The sequence below is a fragment of the Candoia aspera genome, chromosome 16 (assembly GCF_035149785.1).
Source record: "Candoia aspera isolate rCanAsp1 chromosome 16, rCanAsp1.hap2, whole genome shotgun sequence".
Classification (NCBI taxonomy): Eukaryota; Metazoa; Chordata; class Lepidosauria; order Squamata; family Boidae; genus Candoia; species Candoia aspera.
The window spans coordinates 3721306-3744453 of NC_086168.1; the positions used below are offsets into that span (position 1 = coordinate 3721306).

The 23148-nt window shown below is 46.7% G+C and overlaps 2 protein-coding genes across 2 annotated transcripts in view; one reads left to right on the forward strand and one right to left on the reverse strand.

Annotated features, from left to right (window-relative positions):
• PTGES (prostaglandin E synthase) overlaps window positions 1–23148 on the reverse strand; it is a 377050-nt gene that overhangs the window by 239886 nt on the left and 114016 nt on the right. The window lies entirely within an intron of this gene.
• Window positions 1–23148, forward strand: part of GPR107 (G protein-coupled receptor 107) — a 52216-nt gene that overhangs the window by 10421 nt on the left and 18647 nt on the right. Inside the window, exons 4-14 of the mRNA XM_063316068.1 lie at window positions 233–321; window positions 2352–2449; window positions 4013–4053; window positions 5795–5851; window positions 7118–7219; window positions 10005–10138; window positions 10642–10717; window positions 11864–11937; window positions 12667–12784; window positions 13897–14027; window positions 15844–15887. Coding sequence (XP_063172138.1) covers window positions 233–321; window positions 2352–2449; window positions 4013–4053; window positions 5795–5851; window positions 7118–7219; window positions 10005–10138; window positions 10642–10717; window positions 11864–11937; window positions 12667–12784; window positions 13897–14027; window positions 15844–15887 — 964 coding nt within the window. The remainder of the gene's footprint in view (window positions 1–232; window positions 322–2351; window positions 2450–4012; window positions 4054–5794; window positions 5852–7117; window positions 7220–10004; window positions 10139–10641; window positions 10718–11863; window positions 11938–12666; window positions 12785–13896; window positions 14028–15843; window positions 15888–23148) is intronic.

The window sequence follows — 23148 nt, forward strand, 5'->3', positions numbered from 1 at the left end:
GTTCCCCCCCCCGCAAAGACGACATGTATTAAAAACCTAGGAATAGGACATGTCTCTTTTGACAAGGCTTGGGTCTGAATGCACGGTGATTGTAAAATAGGCCTGAGTAGTTTTAAGTCTGCGTTTCTAAGACGGGTCGTGCTCCTGCTGAAGCCAACTGATGCTAAAAGCCATTCTGATGCTGTCTGCAAGGGACAATCCTCATGTAAGCATCTCTTTGCTTTTTCGGCAGGATGAAGAAAGGGATTATTGCATCTTGAATAGAAAGCCAAACCCTGATGCCTTGGTCATCATTCTCCTCCTGGATTTCTCAGAGAAGCTGTAAGGAATCTTGCTTGCTTGCCTTCTGGAATCCCCTCCCAGGTCTGGTCTACTCACATGGCAGAACAGAGGTAGCCCTCGCTTAATGACCACAATTGGGACCAGAATTTTGGTTGCTAAGCAAAGCGGTCATTAAGTGAAACTGACCCGATTTTATGACCTTTTGTGATGGCTGTTAAGCGAATCACCGCCACTGTTAAGTGAACCACGTGGTTGTTAAGCAAATCACACAGTTCCCCATTGATTTTGCTTACCAGAAGCTGGCCGGGGAGGTAAAAAATGGTGATCACATGACCATGGGAATGCTGTGACGGTCATATGTATGAGGACTGGTCGCAAGTTGGTTTTTCCAGCACCGTCGTAAATCTGAATGATCACTAAAACAATGGTTACTAAGCAAGGACTACCTGTAGACAGGCAACCTTTTCAGACTGGGAAGTGCTCAGGGCCTTCTGGAGCATGTTGTAGGCCCCTCATAGGGGAATTTTCTGGTTCACAAAACAACTTCCAGGAAGACAAAGCCAACCGCACCCAACCATTGGTTTGTCTAGCTAAGGTTTGCTAACTAACCACGGAGGTTTGGTTCACACATCACTTGAAGACAAGGCCAGACAAACCACATTGTGGCTTAGCATAATGTGTACGCTCACCATCTGGCTCCGTTTACCGCCTGCGTGTTATCTCAGAGCAAATGTAGGCCTTAATGGCCTCTTACTAAACAGGATACGTAGCAAAGAATTGGTTAAGCTCCAGTTTTGGCTCGTATCTAGGGAGTACCTGTCTGTCCGTTGGGAGTTAATCTTTAACCCCTTACAGGGACAGAACGTGGCGTGACCCTGGGCACCTTTTCCCCATTTGTGTCCATGTTAAAATAAACAAGAAACCTGGCTTTTAAATTCAACATTGCTACAGTATTGTAGAGAGGGATGAAGATGACCTTACAGGGATAGGCGAGATCCATTATCAAAGCAGCAAGGGGGGAAAAAGTGTGGGTTAAGTCCAAAAAGCAGAAGGAATGTAAAAGTGGTTTAGGCAGACACCTCCCTAATTCACGTCAGTTTAAAGGGGTGGGGAGTGGGCAGTAAAGCCGTATTAGGAACTGTTTCCTAGGCGAAAGGGGCTGAAATATTTTTTAAGTCCAGAACATCCAGATAACATTCGGAAGCAGCTCTGGCAGACACCTCCCTCATTCACTGGAGTATAAGAAGGGGAAGGAGGTCCAGCACAATCAGACTTGCAAGATGCTGTTATGATAGCCAATCTTAAAAGTAGTTTTAACCTTCCTGTGGAGTTGATTTCCTGGTCTGGTCTACATAGGGATGCTGACAAGCATCCAGGATAGGAATCTTCACAGGGAATGCAGCTATTGACAGCACGTTCATCTAGAACAGTGTTTCTCAACCTTTAAGATGTTCCGGTCCCAATTGTGATTGTTAAGTGAGGACTACCTGTAGGGTGTTGGTAAAGCCATTTCCTCAACATCCCAGGGTTGTCACAAGTACAAAACAGGAAGAATCCTAGGAACTACTCTGACTTCATTTGAGGAAAGCAGGACAGAGATTTAAAAGAAATTGCTAGATCTCCTCTGGAAAAGCATGTGTTTAGTCTTCTATTCATTTTAAGTGGTCCTTTAACTTCTTCAGCCTTCTGGCTTGCCTTTGGACATCCAGTTTTGTTTCATTTTCTTCCTGCCCAGACCTTCAGGGCTGTTGCTCATCGCTTCCTTGAATCATTCCCGAACATCTAGAATTCCCCAATTAGCACAGCCATTGCTGGGAATTCTGGTAGTGTCCAGATGGGTGGATTCCCAGAATTCCCCACTGAACATGGCCATAGCTGAGAATTCTGGGAGTTGAAGTCGACATACCTGGAAGATGCCCAGCTGGGGAAGATTGGCCTAATGTAAACTCAACCACTCTCCTCCTCTTCCCCACCCCTGACCTGTTGAGTAACCTAACGTTTTTACTTTCGGCCTCTTTCGTTTGGCATTTTGTGATAGCAAACTCACTCTTCGTCCTTGTCGCCTGCAGCGTGAAAGTCAATTCTCAAGATAAAGTTCCACAGTTGCCGCAAATCATCTTTACTGAGCCTCGGGGAATTGGTCCTTCAGGAACTGCTCAGAAGTCTGGTAAGGCTTTTCCAGCAAGATAAGTGTTGGCACTTCATTCCTTGCACGAAATATCTTCCTTTAAACCAGCCTTTCTCAACTTTTTGACCCTGGAGTTGAAATATTTTTCAGGCCTGGGGGAGCCCCTGAACATTCAGGCTCAAATATGGGCCAGAAGTTACAAAATTATTGTATTTGTTTCATGGGTAGGCCTGTAGATGCATGAACAGTGTTCTGAAACTACAAATAAAGAATGGAACTTGCCTCTTGAATGTGAAGCTGCCCAAATTTGGAATAATTTTTTAAGTAAATTGTGATCTCCCAGGGAACCCCTAGTGACCTCTCGCAGAACCCGAGGGTGCCACAGAACCCTGGCTGAGAAACCCTGCTTTAAACAGTAACCTGTGTTGACTAGCTATGCATTTTCGTTCCCCCCATGCCAAATAACTATGGGCTTAGGCCTCAAATCTTCCTAATGGTAATCTGTGTATTAATTTGGGCCAGCCAGGATGGGCTACATAGACAGTCTCCCTCTCAAAACCAGTTGCAACAGAATAAGCAAAGGGAGAACAGCTGTTACCTTTGCGTCCTGCTTGTGGATTTCTGATTGGCCACCGTTGGAAAACTGGGAATTGGACTCAGCTGGTCAGCTTTTGACTTCTTGCATTGTGGTAGAGACCCTGGGAATTCCAGCGAACCATACCTGGTGGACCTGATCCAACAGGGCCTTCATTATGCTAGTTACCAGAGGGGGGCAGGTAGAGAAGACCCTTCGGTTGGTTTTGAACATTTCCAAGGTGGACTCCAAGCTGCTAGAGCAAGCATGAAAAATGTCAGCTACTGTCATCTCTCTCTGTCTTCTCCTGTCGGAGGCTGGCAGCCCTCCATGACACCAGTCCTTTCAGTGCTACTGTCTGAAACAAGGACATGGTGTTTTTGCCAGACCACATCCATAGATTTTTCAGCTGCTGCATTCACCATCCTGCAGTTCTTCTTTTCCTTTGAATCCTCCCTTGTATAATTAACTGACCTCTCTGCTGTTTCTTGTGAGGTGTCCTAGGTAATTCCAGTTTCCCTTTTTGTGGGGTGTGCTAGAGACAAGTTTCCTGAGGCTCTTAAAATCTGAGCTGATTGTTCTGCGCAGTTTAAAGGAAATTTGACTTCTCTAAGACCAATCCCAGAGAATTAAGAGAAGCCAAACCTCAGTACAGAAGCTGCTGTTGTTACTACCTCCGTCCGCATTTTCCTGATCTCTGTCTCTTCCACGCAGAAACAAGAGGGGTGTCCTCGCTCTCCAAGACGCTTTCTTGGTTTTTGTTAAGGAGTCTGCTACAGTGCCCCAAATAGTTAATTTAAAAAATGGTTAATAAACAATTAACACTGTTCCAGGGTAGAAATAAGGCTATGTTGATACTTAGATGGATATCAAAGACAGTAAGAGAATGCAACCATCAATACAAAACTGAAGGTCATGCAGGTGTATGTCCTGAAAAACATACAGGCCTGTTGGATCATCTGAAAGATCCATTTTCCTTGCTTGAATTGTCTCTGACTTCACTTCTCTCTGTGCGTGCTACCTTTCAGAGCCAAAGCAGTCACCCAAGCAAAATACGACGGAAGTCCAGGTGAGAAGCAAATGGATTTTCAAAGCTGTTGAAAGGAAGGTGTTATTTTCTTCCCCCATGCTGTACAGGTAGTCCTAGCTTAATGACCACAATTGGGGCTGGAATTTAGGTTGCTAAGTAATGCGGTCGTTAAGTGAATCCAGACCCGATCTTACAACCATTTTTGCAGCGGCCGTTAAGCGAACCACGTGGTTGTTAAGTGAACCACATGGTTGTTAAGCAGATCCTGTGGTTCTCTATTGGTTTTGCTTATTGGAAGCCGGCTGGGAAGGTCAAAAACGGTGATCGCATGATTGCGGGATGCTGCAAGCGTTGTAAATGTGTGACAGTTGCCCAGCGCCCAAATCGCAGTCATGTGACTGGGGATGCTGCGTAAGTGCGAGGAATGGTTGTAAGTTGGTTTTTTCAGTGCTGTCGCAATTCCAGATGGTTGCTAAACCAACGGCAGTTAAGCGAGGACTACCTGTATGTGCGATGGTCAGCTTTCCCAATCTTAGGAGCTCTGTAGTAAGAGCATTACGTGGCCCTGTTCAAAGTGCGTTCCCCAATCTAGGCACCCCTAAATGTATTCCATCATGCCCCAGCAGGTGGGGTGTTGGGTGTGCTGATGAGGACACTTCAAATGCTTACTTCTCAGATCCCCAGGTGGGAGCAGGCTGCATTAAGCCCGCCAGGGTGGTTCATACAAACATTGCTGTATTATTCTCTCTGCCCCAGATAGTTCTTTGACAACGTGGCTCGGTGCATCTTCCCAATCCAGAACAGCCACTGTTTCTGATCAGCAGGTTACAGAGTTGGAAACCAATCCTTAGACTTTTGGTATCAAGTAATTCTGAGAAAGATTGTTTACGTGGGAAAAGGCAGTCCAGGAGTCCTTTATCAATCATTAGACTTCTACCTCACCCTCAGCCTTCCCATATGTTTGGCTTCGGCCCTGTGTGAACCTGGTGGTTGCGATTTGTTAAAATGTGGCTGAGAACATGTGAACAAGTCTACTTTAGGACCTGGGATTAATGCTGGATCATCGTTGTTCAAAAGCTTCCACGTCCCTTTGGAGTTCTCTGTCCAAAGGATAGAGTAGCAGAGTGATCCAAAGGCTTGGCCATGGCTTATCATTCTGGCCCGGGTGCGTCATTCATACAGATACGTCGGTTCCGCAGCTCCAAAAATTCCATGGAGGGTACCACCAGGTTGGGGAAGGCTGCTCAGTTTAAAACTCCTTTCTCTTTCCTTGCTGGCTTTTGAGTTCACTGCCTGCCCCCCTCCCTCCCTCCCTCCCTCCCCGATTGCTGGCAGTCTGTTGTCAGTTTGTAAGCAAAGTTTCCAAGGATTAAACCGGGTTATACCTGTCCTTGTTTGACCTAGTTGCTGCCTGCTCTTTGTCTGGGGAAGCGGAATCTGGGCGGGTGGATCTCTTTTACAGAAGACATTCTTGCAATGAGCTTCTCCACTGTTGTCCTGTTGCGTAGGATTGTGTGAGTGGAAGGGACCTTCAAGGTTCCCCTGGTCCAACCTTCTGCAACATGCAGAAAAATCAAGGGGATCACCTTTGGGAGCCTCCTCCTAAGAACCTCCAGAGATGGAGGACCCACCACCTCCAGAGGTCCCTTCTGGTGTTGCCCAGATCCTGCCTATAAGGAAGTTTTGCCTTAGGAGATCCATGTAGCTGCAACTTACACCTGTTGCTTCTGGTCCTAGTTGACCTGGCCATAAAGCTTCATGTTTTTTTTTTGTCTGCCAGGAGCCTGCTGAACGAACGCACCCAATCCAAAGCAGGAACAACAGCTTTTCCTTCCAGGTAGGTCGTTTTGCTCCTCGTGATTCCTAATTTTGCTTTGCTTTGCTTGAAATGGCCAGTGTGCGCGCCCCACCCCTCTGGAGGGTTGAGCTGCATCCATTTCCTGGAAGAGGACAATGAAATAAACTTTCAGCTTGGCCTGAGGCTGGTACCACCTTGGATGCTGGAAAACAAAATCAGCTTTGGCCTGCAAAAGGATTCTCTGACTTTGTGGTCTTTTAAATCATCTTTCTGTGCTTCGTTATTTGGCTTGGCCCCTCTTATTTGATAGATTCCCACTTCTTTTTGCCTTTTAGTCTGCTGCAATTCTGGTGTGATGCTTGGATTTTTTTCTTCCACTGTGCAGAGCGGAGGAGGCTTGAGGGGCCTGTCCCTGTCGTTGTTTTCTTGCTCAGCGGAAATCTTTGTTTTATCAGATGTGGGATGATCTGATGACTGTTTTTATCTGTTTTGTGTTGCTGTGCTTGCATTACAGATAGTCCTTGTTGACAACCACAATTAATACCAGAATTTTGGTTGCTAAGCAAAGTGGCCATTAAGCAAATCCAATGTTTTACGACTTTTTTTGCAGCGGTCATTATGTGCATCACCATAGTCGTTAAGCAAACCATGTGGTTGTTAAGTGAATCACATGGTTCCCCATTGATTTTGCTTGTCAAAAGCTGGCCAGGAAGTTCAAACATGGCGATCATGTGACCACAGGATGCTACAACTGTTGCAAGTGTGAGCACAGGTTGCAAGTCAGTTTTTTTCAGCATCGTTGTAAGTCTGAACTGTCGCTAAACAAATGGTCATTAAGTGAGGACTACCTGTATCTAGGAATTTTATTGGTTGTGTTTATTTGCCTTTCTGGCTGTTGCTCAACACTAGGAGGGCAAGATGTGAATTTTCAGTTGAACAAGATGCACAGTGCAAATACGCAAATGTTTTCAGTCATGTCAGCTACTCTTTATAAGAATCTCATCATTAAACATTTGATAGAGATCAACGCTGCTACCCAGGCACACCCAGCATTTTATAATTCCCACTCTGCTTTAGAGGCGGAATGGAGTCCGCCTTGCAATAGGTGAAATGCTGTATTTTGGAGGTAATTAAAATCAGCAAAATGCCCTTCTGCGTACTTTTTGTGTGTGTGTGTTGCTGCATACTCCCCAAAGTCCTCTGAGATTGGGGCAGATGATAAGCATAGTAAAAAAAAAATCTTAACTAGGGGTCTGTGCAAAAACTGGTCAAAGTCATCTGTTCTTCCTCTCTGTGTTTTTTTAGTTCAACGTCAGTTCGGAGAAACAAGAAGGACTTTATAGCCTTTATTTCCACAAATGCGTACAGGGAAATATGCAGAACGAACAAGTCCCCTTCAGCCTGGACGTAAGTTGGTTTTCTCATCTCGTCCTTGTAAGGATCAGCAACCCAGGGACCCATGGGCATTTCACTGCCCCCAGATGGAACCCCCAATCAAAAATTAATCCAGTTTTTAACATGATGGCTGAAACCTTTGTCTGAGGACTCCATCATCTCAAGTACCCCCTTTTGAGTCTTACTTCTTTTGACCTCTATAAAAGTGAAGTGGCGTCTAAAAACCACACCAGCTCCTGTGCCAAGCTCTGAGAGGCAATTTGCTTGCAGATCCTTCAGTGGAAACATTTTGGGCAGAAGACCTTGAATGTCTGCAGGGATGTGGACAAAAATACAAAAGTCCCCACTTATTCCAAGTGCAGTTAAGGCTGAAGTGGCCATAGGAGAGGTCGCAGAAGGGGTGGGTGCAAGACCAGCTCACAAGCTGTTCCAGACCAGTTGCAGCTGCATAACAGGTGACAAAGGTCGCAAGCACTGAAGGCACGTTAAAAGTGCACAGCTGTGAACTTCGTGTAGATGGAGAGTGTTAAATTTCTCCAAGTTTTATATTCTTTACTAAAAGTGGGGTTAACCACAAATAAGTGGAGAAGAAGAATCTACATACAAATACCCGAGGAAGGAATAATGGGCTTTTTTTCAGATTTCCACTTGGTTCATTAAAGATGAGAGTTTCAAGGTGAAACATGCCTGGCCAAGAACATCTGTCTTGGCAAAAATCTGTTTGCAGCGATTCGTATGTAGATTTCCCTCCGCCAGGTCTTTGTTAGGTTTCAGCGAGTTTTGCAGTGAGGCAATTTGTTAATTGCAATAAATCAGTGTGTGCAGTTTGCTGATTGGCTGGGATTAAATCATGATCATTCGTGTTGGGCTCTTCCTGAAGTTAATGAACTGGAAAAGCCAATAAAGCGACCTTGGTGTTCTCTGTCAGTTAATTAGATTAGTCAAAACAGCCACAGCGCCAACTTTCATTATGTCACAGCTGGAAAAGAAATTGAAGCCATGTGGGTGATGCCTAGGGAATTCTCACAAACCGGAGGAACTGCTTTTGAGAAATGTGGGTTTCCTGCAATCAAAAAATAGAGAATAAGTCCTTTATGCTTAAGGTCCTCACCTGTCTATGCAGCAAGCATCATCTTTGGAAATTCAGGGTTCAGGTCATAGGAAATGATAGTTCTGCTCTGTGCTGCCCTACAGGTAGTCCTCGCTTAACCACAATTGGGACCAGAATTTTGGTTGCTAAGCAAAGCAGTCATTAAGTGAATCCAACCCAATTTTATGACCTTTTTTGTGGCGGTCATTAAGCAAATCACTGGCGTTAAGCGAACCACATGGCCATTAAGTGAATCACACAGTTCCCCGTTGATTTTGCCTGCCAGAGGCTGGCTAGGAAGGTCGAAAATGGCGATCACATGACCACGGGATGCTGCGACAGTCATAAACGCAAACCAGTTACCAAGTGCCCAAATTATAATCATGTGACCGCAAGGAGACTGTGACAGTTGTAAGTGTGAGGACCAGTCATAACTCGGTTTTTTCAGCACCGTCATAAGTCTGAACCATCACTAAACAAATGGTCATTAAGTGAGGACAACCTATAGTCAGACCATACTTGAAATACTCTGTCCAGTTCTGATGGCCACAATACAAGAAGAAGGCTTCGGAGTTGGAAGGGTGCAGAGAGGGGCCACAAAATGGTGAAAAGCTTAGAGGGTAAATTCTGTGAAGAACGGTTAAAAGAACTGGGTTCGTGTAGCCTAAAGAAGAGAAGGCTAAGAGTAGGCATGAGAGCAGTCTGCCAATACTCGAAGGGCCGCCCCAGGGAAGAAGGTGCAGACTTATTCTCTGTAAATAGAGAACAGGAACCAGTAGATGGAAATATTACAGAGGGAGGTCCAGACTCAAAATAAGGAGGAATTTCCTGACCGGGAGAGAGATTAAACAGTGGGCCAGCCTCCTAGAGTCGTGGGGGCTCCATCATTGGAGGTTTTCAAGCAGAGGTTGGACGGCCATTTGTCTGGGATGGTCTGAGGATTCCTGCTCTGGGCAGGGGTTGGAGACCTCCGAGATCTCTCCCAGGCCCAGGATCCTGTGACATTTCTAGAGAAGGTCCCCATTTCAGGATTGCAAAACTTGAGTTGCTTGATACAAAATTCTAACTTCCTTGACACCAACAAATATGTACTGCCTTGTAGTACAGCTGTATGTATATTTTCTGTACCACATATTAAAAAATATCTTAACCTTGTCTTCCTGGCCATGGGACCATCAGCTACCAACAGTGAAAAACAGAAGCATTAACTATAGTATAATTTAAGTAGCAATCCAAGCACAGAGGACCAGCTTGCCAATGGTTGAGGCCTGAACGGTGGAACCTCCGTCAGCTTCGTTGAGGATTTTGGGGGATCAAATGCCTGCTTTAATCCCCTGTAAGCTTAAGGCATTGCTTTTCTCTTCTGTCTCAAACTCCAAAAAGTGCAAAAAAGAACTGCAAATGTTGATCGTGCACACTTTGGGGAAGTTTCAAGGGCTGTGAAAGGGATATTTCTGCACTGCAATTTTCAAGCTTACCAGCTGTTGCTCAGTGAACACCTTTTCATTCATATTTTCTTGAAAATGTGGAGATACAGCTCTCTGCTCAAGGAAGGTGGTTTTTCTGCTCTTGAGGGAACATATCCTGGCATTGCAAAGTCTCCCAGCCCAGGGTTCCCATCCTCAGCATAACATGTGCATTGACTGCTCCCCTTTTTCTGGTTCGGAAACTTGCATCCTTTGTTGTAACCCCCTGTTCTGCTTCCAGATATCCATCACAGAGCAGAATCCAAACAGCTACCTCTCAGCTGGAGAAATCCCGCTTCCCAAGCTGTACATTTCCATGGCATTTTTCTTCTTCGTCTCTGGGGTGGTGTGGATCCACACCCTTCGGAAGCGCAGGTAAACACGTGAACCAGATCCCCAGCTAGGACTGTCAAAGCTTCACTCGGGGTTCATCAGTAAATCTTTCTCTAGAAACTCAGGAATAACAGCGGGAGGTTAAAGTACAAGATTTGGATCCATAAATTGCTTGTATAGCTTTTACCAAGAACATCCACTGCAAAATCTAACAGCCTGGCCCTTTATATTTAAAACCCCTGGGGAGTAAATCTTCCATCTCTTTTTGCTGCTGTGGAATGATAATGGATTTCTTACTGCTTCTGTCTCAGCCTCGGATGTGGAATAAGTAGATTTGATTGTTCTTAAACTTGATAAGCCACTTAACGTTCTGAATATTCTGTCTAGAATTAAAACAACAACAGAGGCTGTGACTTTAACAAAATAGCTACCCTCTGCCTTTTATCTTATACATAGCTGCATAAATTATTAGGCAGAAGAAGCTTTTTTTCAAAAAAAAATCTGAGTGTGTTTATTGACTTTTATTTGTCAATTTTGCGTTACAGGGCTGATGTTTTTAAGATCCATTGGCTAATGGCTTCTCTTCCTTTCACCAAGTCCCTTTCTTTAGTCTTCCATGCGGTAAGTTATCTCTTGATTCATTTGCCTCCATGCTGCAGGGAGAAAGAGTTTGACCATCACAGAGGTCGAGGCAAACAGACAAATATCAGAATTTTGAAGCTCCCTCCTAGCAAGACAAGACCATTCTTCTACTTTGCAACTGAAGAGGGGGATTTTAATCTGATGCTTTTGGTCCAGGCCCTGGTAACTTTGCTACTGCAGCTCTCAAAACCAGTTATTTCTTGTGGCTAAGAATTTTGGGAATGGACCTCCAGGATGTCTAGAGACACCAGGCTGAGGAAGTCTGGCTTGAAGTTTCAGGAATAAATCACTGAATGGAGAATGTTCCTCCTCACTTGCAGCTAAACAAGCATCTGCAGAGCAGACTTCTCCTATCAGGTGCCCTCCAGGTGGGTGCTCTTTAACTCCCAGAATCCTCAGCATTGGCTATATTGGTTATGGGATTCTGGGAGTTGATGTCCACCCATCAGGAGTGTCTGTGATTGCTCTGGCTTCAGAAGAGGTGCAGGTTGGCCCCAGTTGAAGCCCTCCTATTTGGCAAGGCACATTGGTTCTTAGCTGCTGTGTTCCAAGCACCCTGCAGATGTTTTGGATTGCAACTCCTTTCATCCCTGACAATTAGCTGGACTAACTTCTAGGAATTGCCATAAAACATCTGCAGGTTACTTGGCTGCCTTTCCTTACTTCATTTCAGCTGCTTTATTTAGTAACAATGTGTTTTACACTAAAAGCGTGATTCTCCAGACTTCCGTGCAGACTTTGGATGCAAGAAACGACGTTTTACTTTGGAATTCACCCCCAAACAATGGACAATATTTCTGAAGCAGTCAGACAATCAACATCATTTGTGTAATTACATACTTGACATTTTTATATCCTTTGAGTCAGTTTACATAAATGGCGCTAACTGCATACATTTGGATTTAGCAGACATTTGGATTTAACGGACACCCCTTTTCCCCAGATGGTCCACTAAATCAAAGCTTTATTTGTATTAGATTTTATTTACGTGTTGTTACTTTGTTTCTGCTTTTTAGAATCTATTAGAATGGAAGGCTATTTTAAGAAAGCTTAATAGGAATACTTAAAAAGTTTAGTAGCTGGGTAGCAAGCTTTGCACTGACTCCTGCCTCTTTTTTCCCCCAGATCGATTATCACTACATCTCCACACAGGGCTACCCCATTGAAGGCTGGGCTGTTGTCTATTACATCACGCATCTGTAAGTCTCTAGACTGTGGTTGTAAATTTATACCTCTCTAGTAGGAGTTAGTGGCAGCCGTGACATCTTAGGTGGCATCTGCAGGACAATCCCATCTCCCCATTTAAATAAAAGCTTGTGTTTTTAACATGCATGAGATTCCAGTGTGTGGATTGCCAAAATCTTACAAGATTGTGGTCAGTTGGAAAGGCAGCCCTTGAAAATGTCACGGACCTCTGTTGTGAAGTTGTTAGATTTATATCTGTCTTTTCGTTCATTAGATTGGTATTTTTGCTTTCATTCAGGAGCCCAAGGCAGAATACACAGCTCTCTCTCCTCCTGGTTCTTGCACAACAAGCCTTGAAGGTAGGCTGGGCCAAGAGAGAAAGAGCAGCTGGTCCAAAGTCACCCAGGAAGCTTCTGTGGCAGATGTTGGACTTCTGCTGTACCTGGGTTTCCCCATTTCTAGTCCAACATGGATTCTTTTATAAATGCTTAAACCAGGAGTTCAGAAGCACTCTGCGCAAAGCATTGAGTCACTGTTCCTGCCGCAGAACAATACATAAGATTTCTTAAAAATATTTGTTGTTTTGCTTTTGAGCCAACTCCTCTGCCCCTTGGAGATGATTGTCGCTCAGGAAGTGCCGGTTGTCCTAATGCCTTGGAAGCGTTTTCACTCTGTTACTGCCCCGAATTGCCGGATGCATAAATATGTCTGTATCGTGTGTGTGTGTGTGTGTTTTTAACCAGGTTGAAAGGCGCTCTGCTGTTCATCACCATCGCTCTCATTGGTACAGGCTGGGCCTTTATTAAACATATCCTCTCCGATAAGGACAAGAAGATTTTCATGATTGTAATCCCGTTGCAGGTGAGATGCGCCGGCTTTCTGCAGGAAGCGTGTTCTTCCTCTGCTGGGTTCGTTTTCAGTAGCCTCCCAATTCATGCATGGCTGTCGTTCCAGGACACCATTCTCTTCTGCAACTCTGAGTGTGCGAAATGCACCAACTCCCCCGATGTATTGTGCATGGGAAAGCCCAAAACATTTCAGAACTGGAACCACTTCAGACTTGTTGCGTGTTGAGTTCTACCCCCCTGCCTTGAGTGGAAAACTGCCCAGATCATTCTGGAAGTGTGTTCAGCTCAAATCAGAGCCCTTCAAACACAATGCAGGGCTGTTCTGCCCTCAAAACACTTCAAAGGTCAGAGTAGGCCATTTCAGGGCAAAACACTGGTGTTGGGCTAAAACCGTTCACGTGAAACAGGCCATTTTGAAGTTGATACAGTTCACATTCAAAATATCTTTGGGTCCCTGATTGCCATAATCCGTAATGGTGGGGAGGTGTTAGCCAAAGCATATCCATGGAGGATTTTATCAAGGGATAGTGCTGGGATAAAGTGGATTCTAGTCTGTACAAGACTGTCAAATGTTGCTTCCAGCCTTTTGGTGAAAATCAACTGTAAGGTGATGTAATGGTATGTGGGAAAGACCTTGGGAGATGGGGGGAAGAGACGCTGCCTAGGGAGCGGTCAGTTAAGAGACAGCTGAGCCCACAGCTGGATAGTGGATGGGACAGGAGGCTCAGAAGGGACCCTCCCTAGTTTCTCAGGCAGTAAAGAGGAGAACTATACTTTCTCAGGCAGGAGAACTATACTTTCCAACTTGCGAGATTCTGTTAATGTAGCTTTACAGTAAAGTAGAATTAGTTATCTGGTGGTGTTTCCTGTCTGGTCAGCCTGGCAAGGCTGACATCAATCTTGCAAGTCAGAAAGTACAATTCTCCTGCTGTCTCCTTTACCACCTCAGAAATTAGGGAGGGTCCCTTCTGAGTTTTTTTCTTCCACCCATTATGCAGCTGTGGGCTATGGCCTCTCTCACCTGACTGTTCCCTCGGCAGCATCTCTTCCGCCCATCTCCCAAGGTCTTTCCCACATACCCTTATAGGGAGTGTGTGTCAAATTCTTGCCGTTCCCCTTTCTCAGGTCTTGGCAAACGTCGCTTTTATCATCATTGAATCTACAGAAGAAGGCACGACAGAATACGGGCTGTGGAAGGAGATCCTTTTCCTGGTAGATCTGCTCTGCTGTGGAGCCATCCTGTTCCCCGTTGTGTGGTGCGTTTGCAGGAACGAGGGCCGTTATTGACGGCAGCGTGCAAAAACCCTGCCAGCTTCCTGAACAAGATTTCTTATGGGTCCGGGAGGAGGGCGGGGCACAGGGCTCCAGCTCCCTTCAGGGCCAGCTCTCCTGGCCCTTTTTAATGGAAGGAGCTGGATTACAAAGCCAGAAGAGAAAAGCAACTTGGGTTTGTTGACCCAGCCTGCAGTGATCAGGGTTCAGCTGCTTGGCTATGCTTGCGGGGGATGATGGTTGTAGTAATCCATCTGATTTGAGAGCTGCCTCTTGGGGGAGGCCTAATTAGGCTACGAACTCAGGGGAGTCCAGATTCCCATTTAGCCAGGCAGGGTCCTGGATGCCATTCGAAAGACCCCCTTTCTTTGGCCGGAGTTTCTCCCATTTTCAGATTGAACAATAGGAGGGTGCCCGTCGATGCCACCTAGGGTTCTTTGGAAGATGCCCTTAGAATTCATTCCTCTGCCCCTTTCTTCTACATTGTCCAGAGGTGGAAAACTGACTCTGGTTGGAGGAACAGATTCCTCTCTTCTCCCAAGATTCCCCTAGTAAGTTGGGTACAGGTAGTCCTTGACTTACGACCACAATTGGGACCGGAACCTCTGTTGCTAAGCAAAGTGTTTGTTAAGTGAGTCGCACCCAATTTTACGACCTTTCTTGCTGCAGTCATTGAGTGAATCACTACGGTCATTAAGCAAATCACTATGGTCGTTAAGCGAATCTGGCTTCCCCCACTGACTTGGCTTGTCAGAAGCTCCCTGGGAAGGTTACATATGGCAGTTGTGTGACTCTGGGATGCTGCAGTCATCATAAGTACATGTTGGTTGCCAAGCGCCTGAATTTTGATCATGTGACCACAGGGACACTGCGATGGTCATAAGTGCGAAGACTGGCCATAAGTTGCTTTTTCCAATGCTGTTGTAACTTTGAATGGCTGTTAAATGAATGGTCGTAAGTCGAGAACTACCTGTAATGTCAGGGGTGAAAATTTATTTTATTTTTATAATTTAATTTAATAATTTTATTTTATTTAATTTGCCGCCTATCTCAGACTGGTGACTCTATGGTCTGAATTTAGAAACCCCTGCGTCCCCTCTTTTCCAGCTTCACTCTTGATGGCATCTGCAACTTTTATTGTTCAGGAGGAAGCCCCTGGGCTTCTCTTCTCCTCTGCTGCCACCTCAAGATGGACGCTGTGTAAAAATGGAGAAATCCCCCCGCCTCCTAGAGGCATGTGGAGTTATGTACCACCTTGTACATGGAGAATGGCAAAGACAAAAGCACTGAGAGCTTAAGGGGAGGCAGGCTGTCTCTATCATTCTGATACCCGCCGTGTGTCTCTTCCTGCAGCACTACTGAGCGCTAGAATAAAAGTGCTCCATAAGTTCAATTCATGGTGGAGGGCTGGAACCCCACAGCATAACACATGGCCACCTCCCTCTGAATCCCTGATCCTTCCATCTTGACTGAGAAAGGGGGAAGCCGTCTTGCCACAGGCTTCCACAAAAGCTGAATGATTTGGGGGACATCATGATAGGTCTTCCCAACCAAGGCAAATAGACTGGTTGCATCCATCCACTCTGAGGTATCTCCTGTTCTGATGAACACTGTAGCATTGACCTTAAAACAGCCAGCCCTCCCCTCCATGTATCATAAGAGAGGGAACAACCAACTGGATTAAACCCCAGAGATCTGTAGGCCTCCTGGGCAAGTCTGTTGCATTTTTCTAGGCGAGAGTTGGCTTGAAGATCCTGCGTAGTGATCCATCATGAATTCACCGGTCATTCTCTCTCCTAGGTCGATCCGACACTTACAGGAAGCTTCTGCAACTGATGGGAAAGGCAAGTCTCAATTTGTACATTCAGGTATTCTTGCTTGGTTTTTGCTAGATTTCACCAGCCTCGGCCCCCAGCTCTGCAGCCCGAGGTTCCCACCAACTTTCCTGCTGCAAATATTGACTTAGGTGTTTCTCCACCAGCTTTGCTAAAAAACATTGGGCTATGCCCCTATCCATGAGCTGCTGTCCAGCTACTTTCATGGCTCTGGGGAAGGTCCCTGGTCATCTTGAGTGAGCCCAAGGTCTTTTGCAAGAACCAAAGGATTTGAATGACTTAATTAATTTTAATTAATCCCCCTTTTGGGGGAGATGGGCGGTGATAAAAATTTGAAAAATAAATAATGATTTAAGCTCAGAGACACCCCCCACCAAAAGACAACAGGGTCACACACAATAAAACAAATAACAGGGGAAGATTGGTGATGGTAATTTGAAATCATTCGAACGGTCCCCACAGAGGGAAGGGGGAGGCCCAGAAGCTCCTAATTGCAATCCAGCAGAACTTTCTAACATCCCTGGAAGTCTTCAGAGGCTAGCCGGAGAGTGGGAAGTGGATGAGGATTTGAATTACAGGCTGGGCAGACAAGGGTCTAAGACAGTGTTTCTCAACCTTAGCAACTTTAAGATAGGTGGACTTCAACTCCCAGAATCACAGGCAAAACTGAAAACCGAAAGTCTGTTAGCCTCAGTGAATATTTACCTCTTTTCCCTCCCTCCACCCTGTGTTGATGTCCAAAAAGGAAACCTGTCTACTTTTCAAAAGCCTGGCTTTGTTTTCTGTTGCATTGCTGGGTGACCCTGGACAAGTCCCTTATTGCTCAGTTGAGGCTCTTCTTTCTGTTTATTTCCCATCTGGTTCTCTTCTATCTGCTGAGTCAGTGCCTTTTTTGGTAACAAAGAAGGAATCAGAAAGACCTTGTTGGGAGATGCAGTTCCTGGAGGTGCTACCGGATAAATTTAGCAATTAGTTAGATGCTGAGGAAACAGCCATGGGTAATTGAAAGGGCCTGGCGTATGCTTTTCCTGGAAAAGTTTAGTGGGGAGATTTTGCTGGTCAGTGACCATAATAAAGAAGATCTATCTAGTGGGGAGAGGAACTGGGTGTTTTCAGATCTTGAAAGTGGTCCTGCTGAAGGAGAAGGCAACTTGTGTTTGTCCTGAAGAGAGAAAGCAAGAACCAATGGGTAGAAACTCCCCAATCATCTAAAACACCCTATTCTCCTATCATTGGCTACATTTGGCTAAGCATATGGGAACTGTAATCTCCAGTATCTCAGGAAACATCAGGTTGCCTACCCCATTCTTAGCTTGGATGAAAGCTCCATGTTCAAGAGCAGGATGTGCTTCCTAGGAGCATCTGTGTGACCACTACTGGATAAACAGTAACCAGAATAGATTGGTCCAGTTTCTTGAACTTGGCTGCCCTCTAGTTGTGATAGACCTGTAAGCTTTGACTCATGAACAGCTCTCCTGGGAATTATGAGTTTGGAGGGCACCGTTTTGGGGAAAAGCTGGTATTCTGAGCTAGCCAAGCACATCTGAGTAGTCTGTAGCTAGCCAGGGCAGAAATCTTGTGGTCATAGAATGAAGAGGTCAACTTGGTTTGTGGCAACTGTGGAAAAGCAAAAATGCCACCGTTGTAATTCCGTTCTGCAAATCTGTGGTGTATCCGTATCTGGGACGCTGTGTGCCTCAACATTTGACGAAGAAGACAACAGGGCTGAAAGAAGTGCATAAGAGGACAACCAGAACAGTCGGGGTTCTCTGTCTCTTCTTTGAAGAAAGGGTAGAATTTGAGATTCTTAGCTTAGAACAAAGGTAATTGAGTGAGGACATGGTTGAGGGGAATACAATTAGGCATAGCCTAGAGAAAAATGGACAGGGAGAATGTTTTCTCCCTTTGGACCAAGGGTCATCCAGGGAAGCTGACTGGAAAGAGATTTAGATCAGACTTCTTTGCACAGTACCTAATCAACCTGCGGAGTTCCTTTTCACAAGATGTGGTGCTGCCCGTGAACCTGGATGGCTTTCCAAGGGACTGGGCTCAATTTGTGGAGGACAGATGTGTTGAGAGCTCTTGGTCTTGAAGACCCCATGTTATCTCTGGGTTGGGAGCAGCCTTCCTCCAAATCCAAGTTACAGAAGACCAGTGGTGGAAGAGGAGGAGGTCTCCATCTTCTACCTAAGAGGCCCACAGAGCATCTGGCTGGCCACGGTGAAAAACAGAACAGGCCTTGTCCGATCCAGCAGGGCTGTTCTTTCTTTCTTACATCTGGCATTCCTTGAGTGGGTGATCCCTAAATGTTTTTCAGTCCGGTGACCATTGTCTGCCCCCTTTGATTGTCCTTACGTCTTCCCTTTTTGTGTGGGGAGAAAAAATGCGCCCTGGGTTTGGAAGGAAGCGCCGGCTGCTTTGCGACCATTTGCAGTCATAAAGGGAGCCCACCCGCTTTGGATCCGCCCTTTGGCCTCATCTTGTGGCTCTGCTTTCCCGCCTGGCCCCAGTTTTCTGAGCATCTGCAGTAATCCACAAAGCCTGAATTGTAACTGAAACCTGATTAGGCCAAACAGTAGCTCCATATGTTGCTCTTGCATTTCCAGCTCTGTGGGCTGCTGCCTAAAAGCTATGCTCAGCACAGCATGCCTTGAAGCCAGCATGGCTGTCAAACAACCCGTGGCTTCCGTTTTGATTTCGATGTTCCACGTTGGGAGTTGGTATGGATGCATAAGACCAGTTCCCTGAACTGGCCTGTTCTCGGGCCAGCTTTGGCAAGGGCATCGCACGGACTTCCAGGGGAAAAGCAACACGACTTTGTGAATGCAGCGGGGGAGATCCATTAAACATCGCCCTGGGAGTCTCTTCCCCCCCAGCCTGCAGTCTGAAAATGACTCTGCCTGAGGGGTAACTATAAAACAGCTCTGTGGGGGAGCCTTAGAAGACACTCACTTGGCTACTCTGGAGTCACCATACTTAGATTAGGGAAGTCAGGGGAGACCCTTTGATTTGCATCGCTTCTGAGAAACAGCCTTCCTTAGGCCTGCCTTTCGGGGACATCTGGAAACCCAACTGGTTTGTTTCCGGCCGGCTTTGCTTGGAGGCAAACAGCTTCTGAAAAACACCGTCTCCCTTTGGCCTTGAGAAAATGCTCCTGTCTCTTTTTCCTCCCTGTATTCTCTCTTTTAAAGGCATCTTGTCTCCTCTTCTCTTCTCCCCCCCTCCAGCAGTCATCCCTCCAAAGGAGAGAGGGAGTCGCTTTCCAGGCTTGGGGCTGTCACAGTCAGCTCCAAAGCCGTAAGGCTGGGGGGTGGGGATGGGGGTGGGGGAGGTATCATTTCCAGGAGCTTGACTTCAGGCAGGTTGTTCTGGATCCCATCAGTCAGGGCCCGGTTTCTTGCACTAGCCAGCCAGAGGCTGCAAGGCAGCGTGGTGCAATGGATGAGCAGCTGAGCCAGGACCAAGGAGACCTGGGTTCAGTCCATCTTAGCTATGGAAGGAGGTTATGCTCTCTGCCCAGCCTCCCTTGCTATCAGTTCTTCCAGATAGATCAGACAGGAAACATGATCAGATAAGCTAATTCGACTTTATTGTAAGGCTATATTAACAGATCTTGCAGGTCTGAAAGTACAATCCTCCCCCACATGATCTCCTTTACAGCCTGAGAAACTAGGGAGGGTCCCTTCTGAGCCTCCTTCTCCACCCATTATGCAGCTGTGGGCTCAGCTGCCTCTTATCTGACCGTTCCCTAGGCCGGTCTCTGGACCCAGTCTCCCAAGGTCATTCCCACATGCCATTACACCCCCAGAGCCTAAATCTAACAAGCAAGCCCAAGCAGGGCATCCAAACTAATTCTCTGCCCCCCTGATATCCTGGCTTACGGCAGCTAGTCAGCACCTTCCAGCCACCTTAATTTGCCCATTCCCTCTTTAAATTAATTGAGTTGGGGCAAAAACAGAAGAGGCTTTCCTTCTCCTTGGGAGGAGGGAGCAAGCCACGTGTGCCGTAGTTTACCCCCAGGAGAATGACATCCTTCTGGGTCTCAGCTGCTGGAAGGGCTGGGGGGCTTCCGATCCTGGCCTGCTCCAGCCTTTCTTGCAAAAATGATGGCTGTTAATTTTTTTTTTTTTCTAGGATCGCACAGCTGCCTCCCCCTCTGATCGAGCCGTTGTGCGATCCTGGAAACAAGCGACTCCTTTACTGTATCGAGTCATGGATGGGAATTGTGGTTGCGTGCTGTCTTTCCTCCCCAGTGTTAAACTATTGAGAGCCTCGGAGCAAATCAGAGGCCATAAACCCTTCCGTGGAATTACGCAAGCCTCCAGCAAAATTGGATGGTGGCTGGCCACAAACGAGCTGCAGTTTTCCCAGTTGCGCCTCTCTTTTTCTCTGCATTTCTTCTTTGGATTTGTTTTTATGTTTGCATTTAATGCCTCCTGAGCAATCCCAAGAGACTTTGCCGGAGGGCGGCATGAGATCTTTATGAACCATTGGCGTGATTCAATTGCCGAGTTTGTTTTTTTCCTGGGGGCCAGGAGGACGGATGAGAAATGAAACTAGGCTGTGCTTCAGGCTGTGTAAAACAACAGCAGCAGCAACAAATATCTGGAGCCCGGTCCCCTTGCCCTGAGGGCTTCTTTTCAGCTTGATGTGGTCCGTTAGCCTGCAGAACTGACACTTTGATTTAATCCATTTAAAATATTTATTATTCAGTCAAAGGCATCTCAGGGCAGCTTGTAACAAACTTGGCCAAGAACACAAAAGAACAGATCAGGAAAAGAATACACGGGATCAGTGAACACTGCAGGAAATCATCAGGAGGAGCGATCAACCAGCCAACAGCTGCAATTTGTCTGAACCGCGGCTGGCAGTTCCATCTTCTTTGTGCAGCGACATAAAGCTGGGGCTCGGTTTGAAAAACAAGCTGTGGTTTTGGGGGACGGAGACGGTTGAGTCGGGGGGCAACTCTGGAAAATGTTTGCCCAGTCACAGATGGGCAGGTTCTTATTTATTTTATTTTATCAAATTTTATCACTGCCCATCTCCCTCCCAAGGAGGGACCCTGGGCGGTTATACACAGCTTGACTGACCATTCCATTGCCAGACCTGTCCCATTGCATTTTGTGGGTATCCAAACCTTGCCAAGGAAGGGAAGCCTACTTACCAAGTGACTTTGAACGGCGCGAAAGGCAGTCACGATAGCCCATCGCGCATCCTTTAGTGGCTGGCATCTCTGCAGAGTGCTGATGAAAGAGCTGAGGAGGCGAAAAAGTTTTGTGGAGGTTGAAGCGTGTTGGTAGATCACCTGGAGGTGATCATAATCGCCATAGGCAAGCAGATGCATGGTTGTTAGCAGGGCTGCAGAAAAAATGGGGTGATTATAGGCTGCTTTCCCCTACGCTGGGCAGATCTGGGCTCATGTAGCAACCTGGGGCTAGAGCAGGAGAGAGGGGCTTCTTTCTATCTTGCTGGCCCATCTCCATTGACGAGAATTCCTGAAGGAAGCGTGGGCCGAGCTGCAGAAAGAAAGGGTCAGCTGCAAGCAGGGCAGGATGTCCACCCACCCAGCAACACTCCCTGTCTCTTCTGCCCCCTTCCGTGTCCGATTCCTAGCCCAGTGTCGGATCCTGGGGTCTCTGGAGTGGAGAGAAGCTATGGGTGTCTGCAGCTGCCAACCCTACAAGGCAGAGCAAACAAACCAATGCCATGCTGGTGAGGGTTGATGTTATTACAACCACTATAATAACAGGATCTTGCAAGTCTGAATGTGTCCCCACCCATGTGAAAGGAAGGAAGATGAGAGAGGGAAAAAGGAGGGAGGGAGGGGCCTGCCTGAGATGTTTTCAAGGTTTTCTTAAGCCGGGATCAGGCCCCTCTTATCTGGCCGTTGCCTTGGTGAGGCTCTCCCTCCTGTCCTTCAAGGCCCTTCCCTCTTCCCTCTACTGCTGAATCTGGTGCATCAGTCATGTGTCTCAGGAAGTTGGTGATAGAGGGCCAGTTTTGCAGGGAATTGGGATAGACCCCAGTTCTGGGTGCTAGGTGCTGGTCAGGAGAAATGCGGGGGGGGGGGCAGGATGGGATATGGTGCATGCTCCCCTTATCTGCAACTTTGTCCTAGACAGAAGTGGGAGCCAGCCTGCCTGCCTGTCTGCCTTCCTTCTGTTTCTCATATCCCTTCCTTCCCTCTTTCTCCTCTTTTTTCCTTTTCTCATTTTTGTTCCTTCCCTTTTTTCCGTTTCGCATTTTCCTTCCTTTGTTCTCTTCCCTTTCTCATTTTTCTTCCTTCCCTTTTTTTCCCTTTCTCATCTTCCTTCCTTCCGTTTTTTCTCTTTCTCATCTTCCTTCCTTCCCTCTTCTCTTTTTTCCCTTTCTCATCTTCCTCCCTCCCTCCCTCCCTTTCTACCTCTACCTCTTCTCCCTTTCCTTCCTTCCTATGCAGATATTAGCCTAGGGATGGGTGGGGAGGAGAACAGATATTTCTTTCCCAGCTCCATCACCTAGGAAGCCGAGAGAGTGCAGAGGGGGGAAGGTTTCCAGCATGATGGATTGGGATGGCGAGGTTGCTGATTCTGTGCCTGCCTCTTGGAAATCGCCCACGGGTGTAATGCCACTTGGTATTTCCCCTGTTGGCCAGGACGGCTGGGTGTTGTAGCCCTGGCCTATGTGGGTAGTACCTTCTCTGCTGGGGTCCCCTAGAAAAGGGAGGAGAATCAGTTCCCCCTCTCCCCCCCCCCTTTTAAATACTCCTTCCTGCAACGAGGGCTTCTTTGCGAGACTGTTGAGGAGAGTCAGGCATCTGGGCAGGACCCCCAGGCCAAGAGGCGGGCAGCCAGCCATGTGCAAAAGAAACATCCACCACCTCACTGTCTCCTGGCTTTGTTTCAGCATGACCCTTGAATCACGGGCCATTATTGTTCCCAAAATAAATGTGGATGAACATTGAACCCGTAGTTTTGTGAGTCATAAACGGACAGTGTGATTTCCACGCCCCCACTTCTCTGCTCATCTTCCCCCCCACTCCACCACGCAGCTTCAATTTGCAGAGCTGAGAGAGGAAAATTCCCTTTCTTTAGTCTGCGCAACATTGATTGATAAGCCGTCGGGGAGGAGGAAGGGGAATCCTTGCAAAGAGCTGCTTCCCCCTCGGAAAGCCTTTTGCCTTAAACCACATTATCCATTTTGATTGAGAACGTTCTGCCTGCCTGCCTCGATCTTTGCCTTGCCCTTTCTCATCCTGCCGTTTGTTTGCAGGGACTGGGGTAGCTCCCCT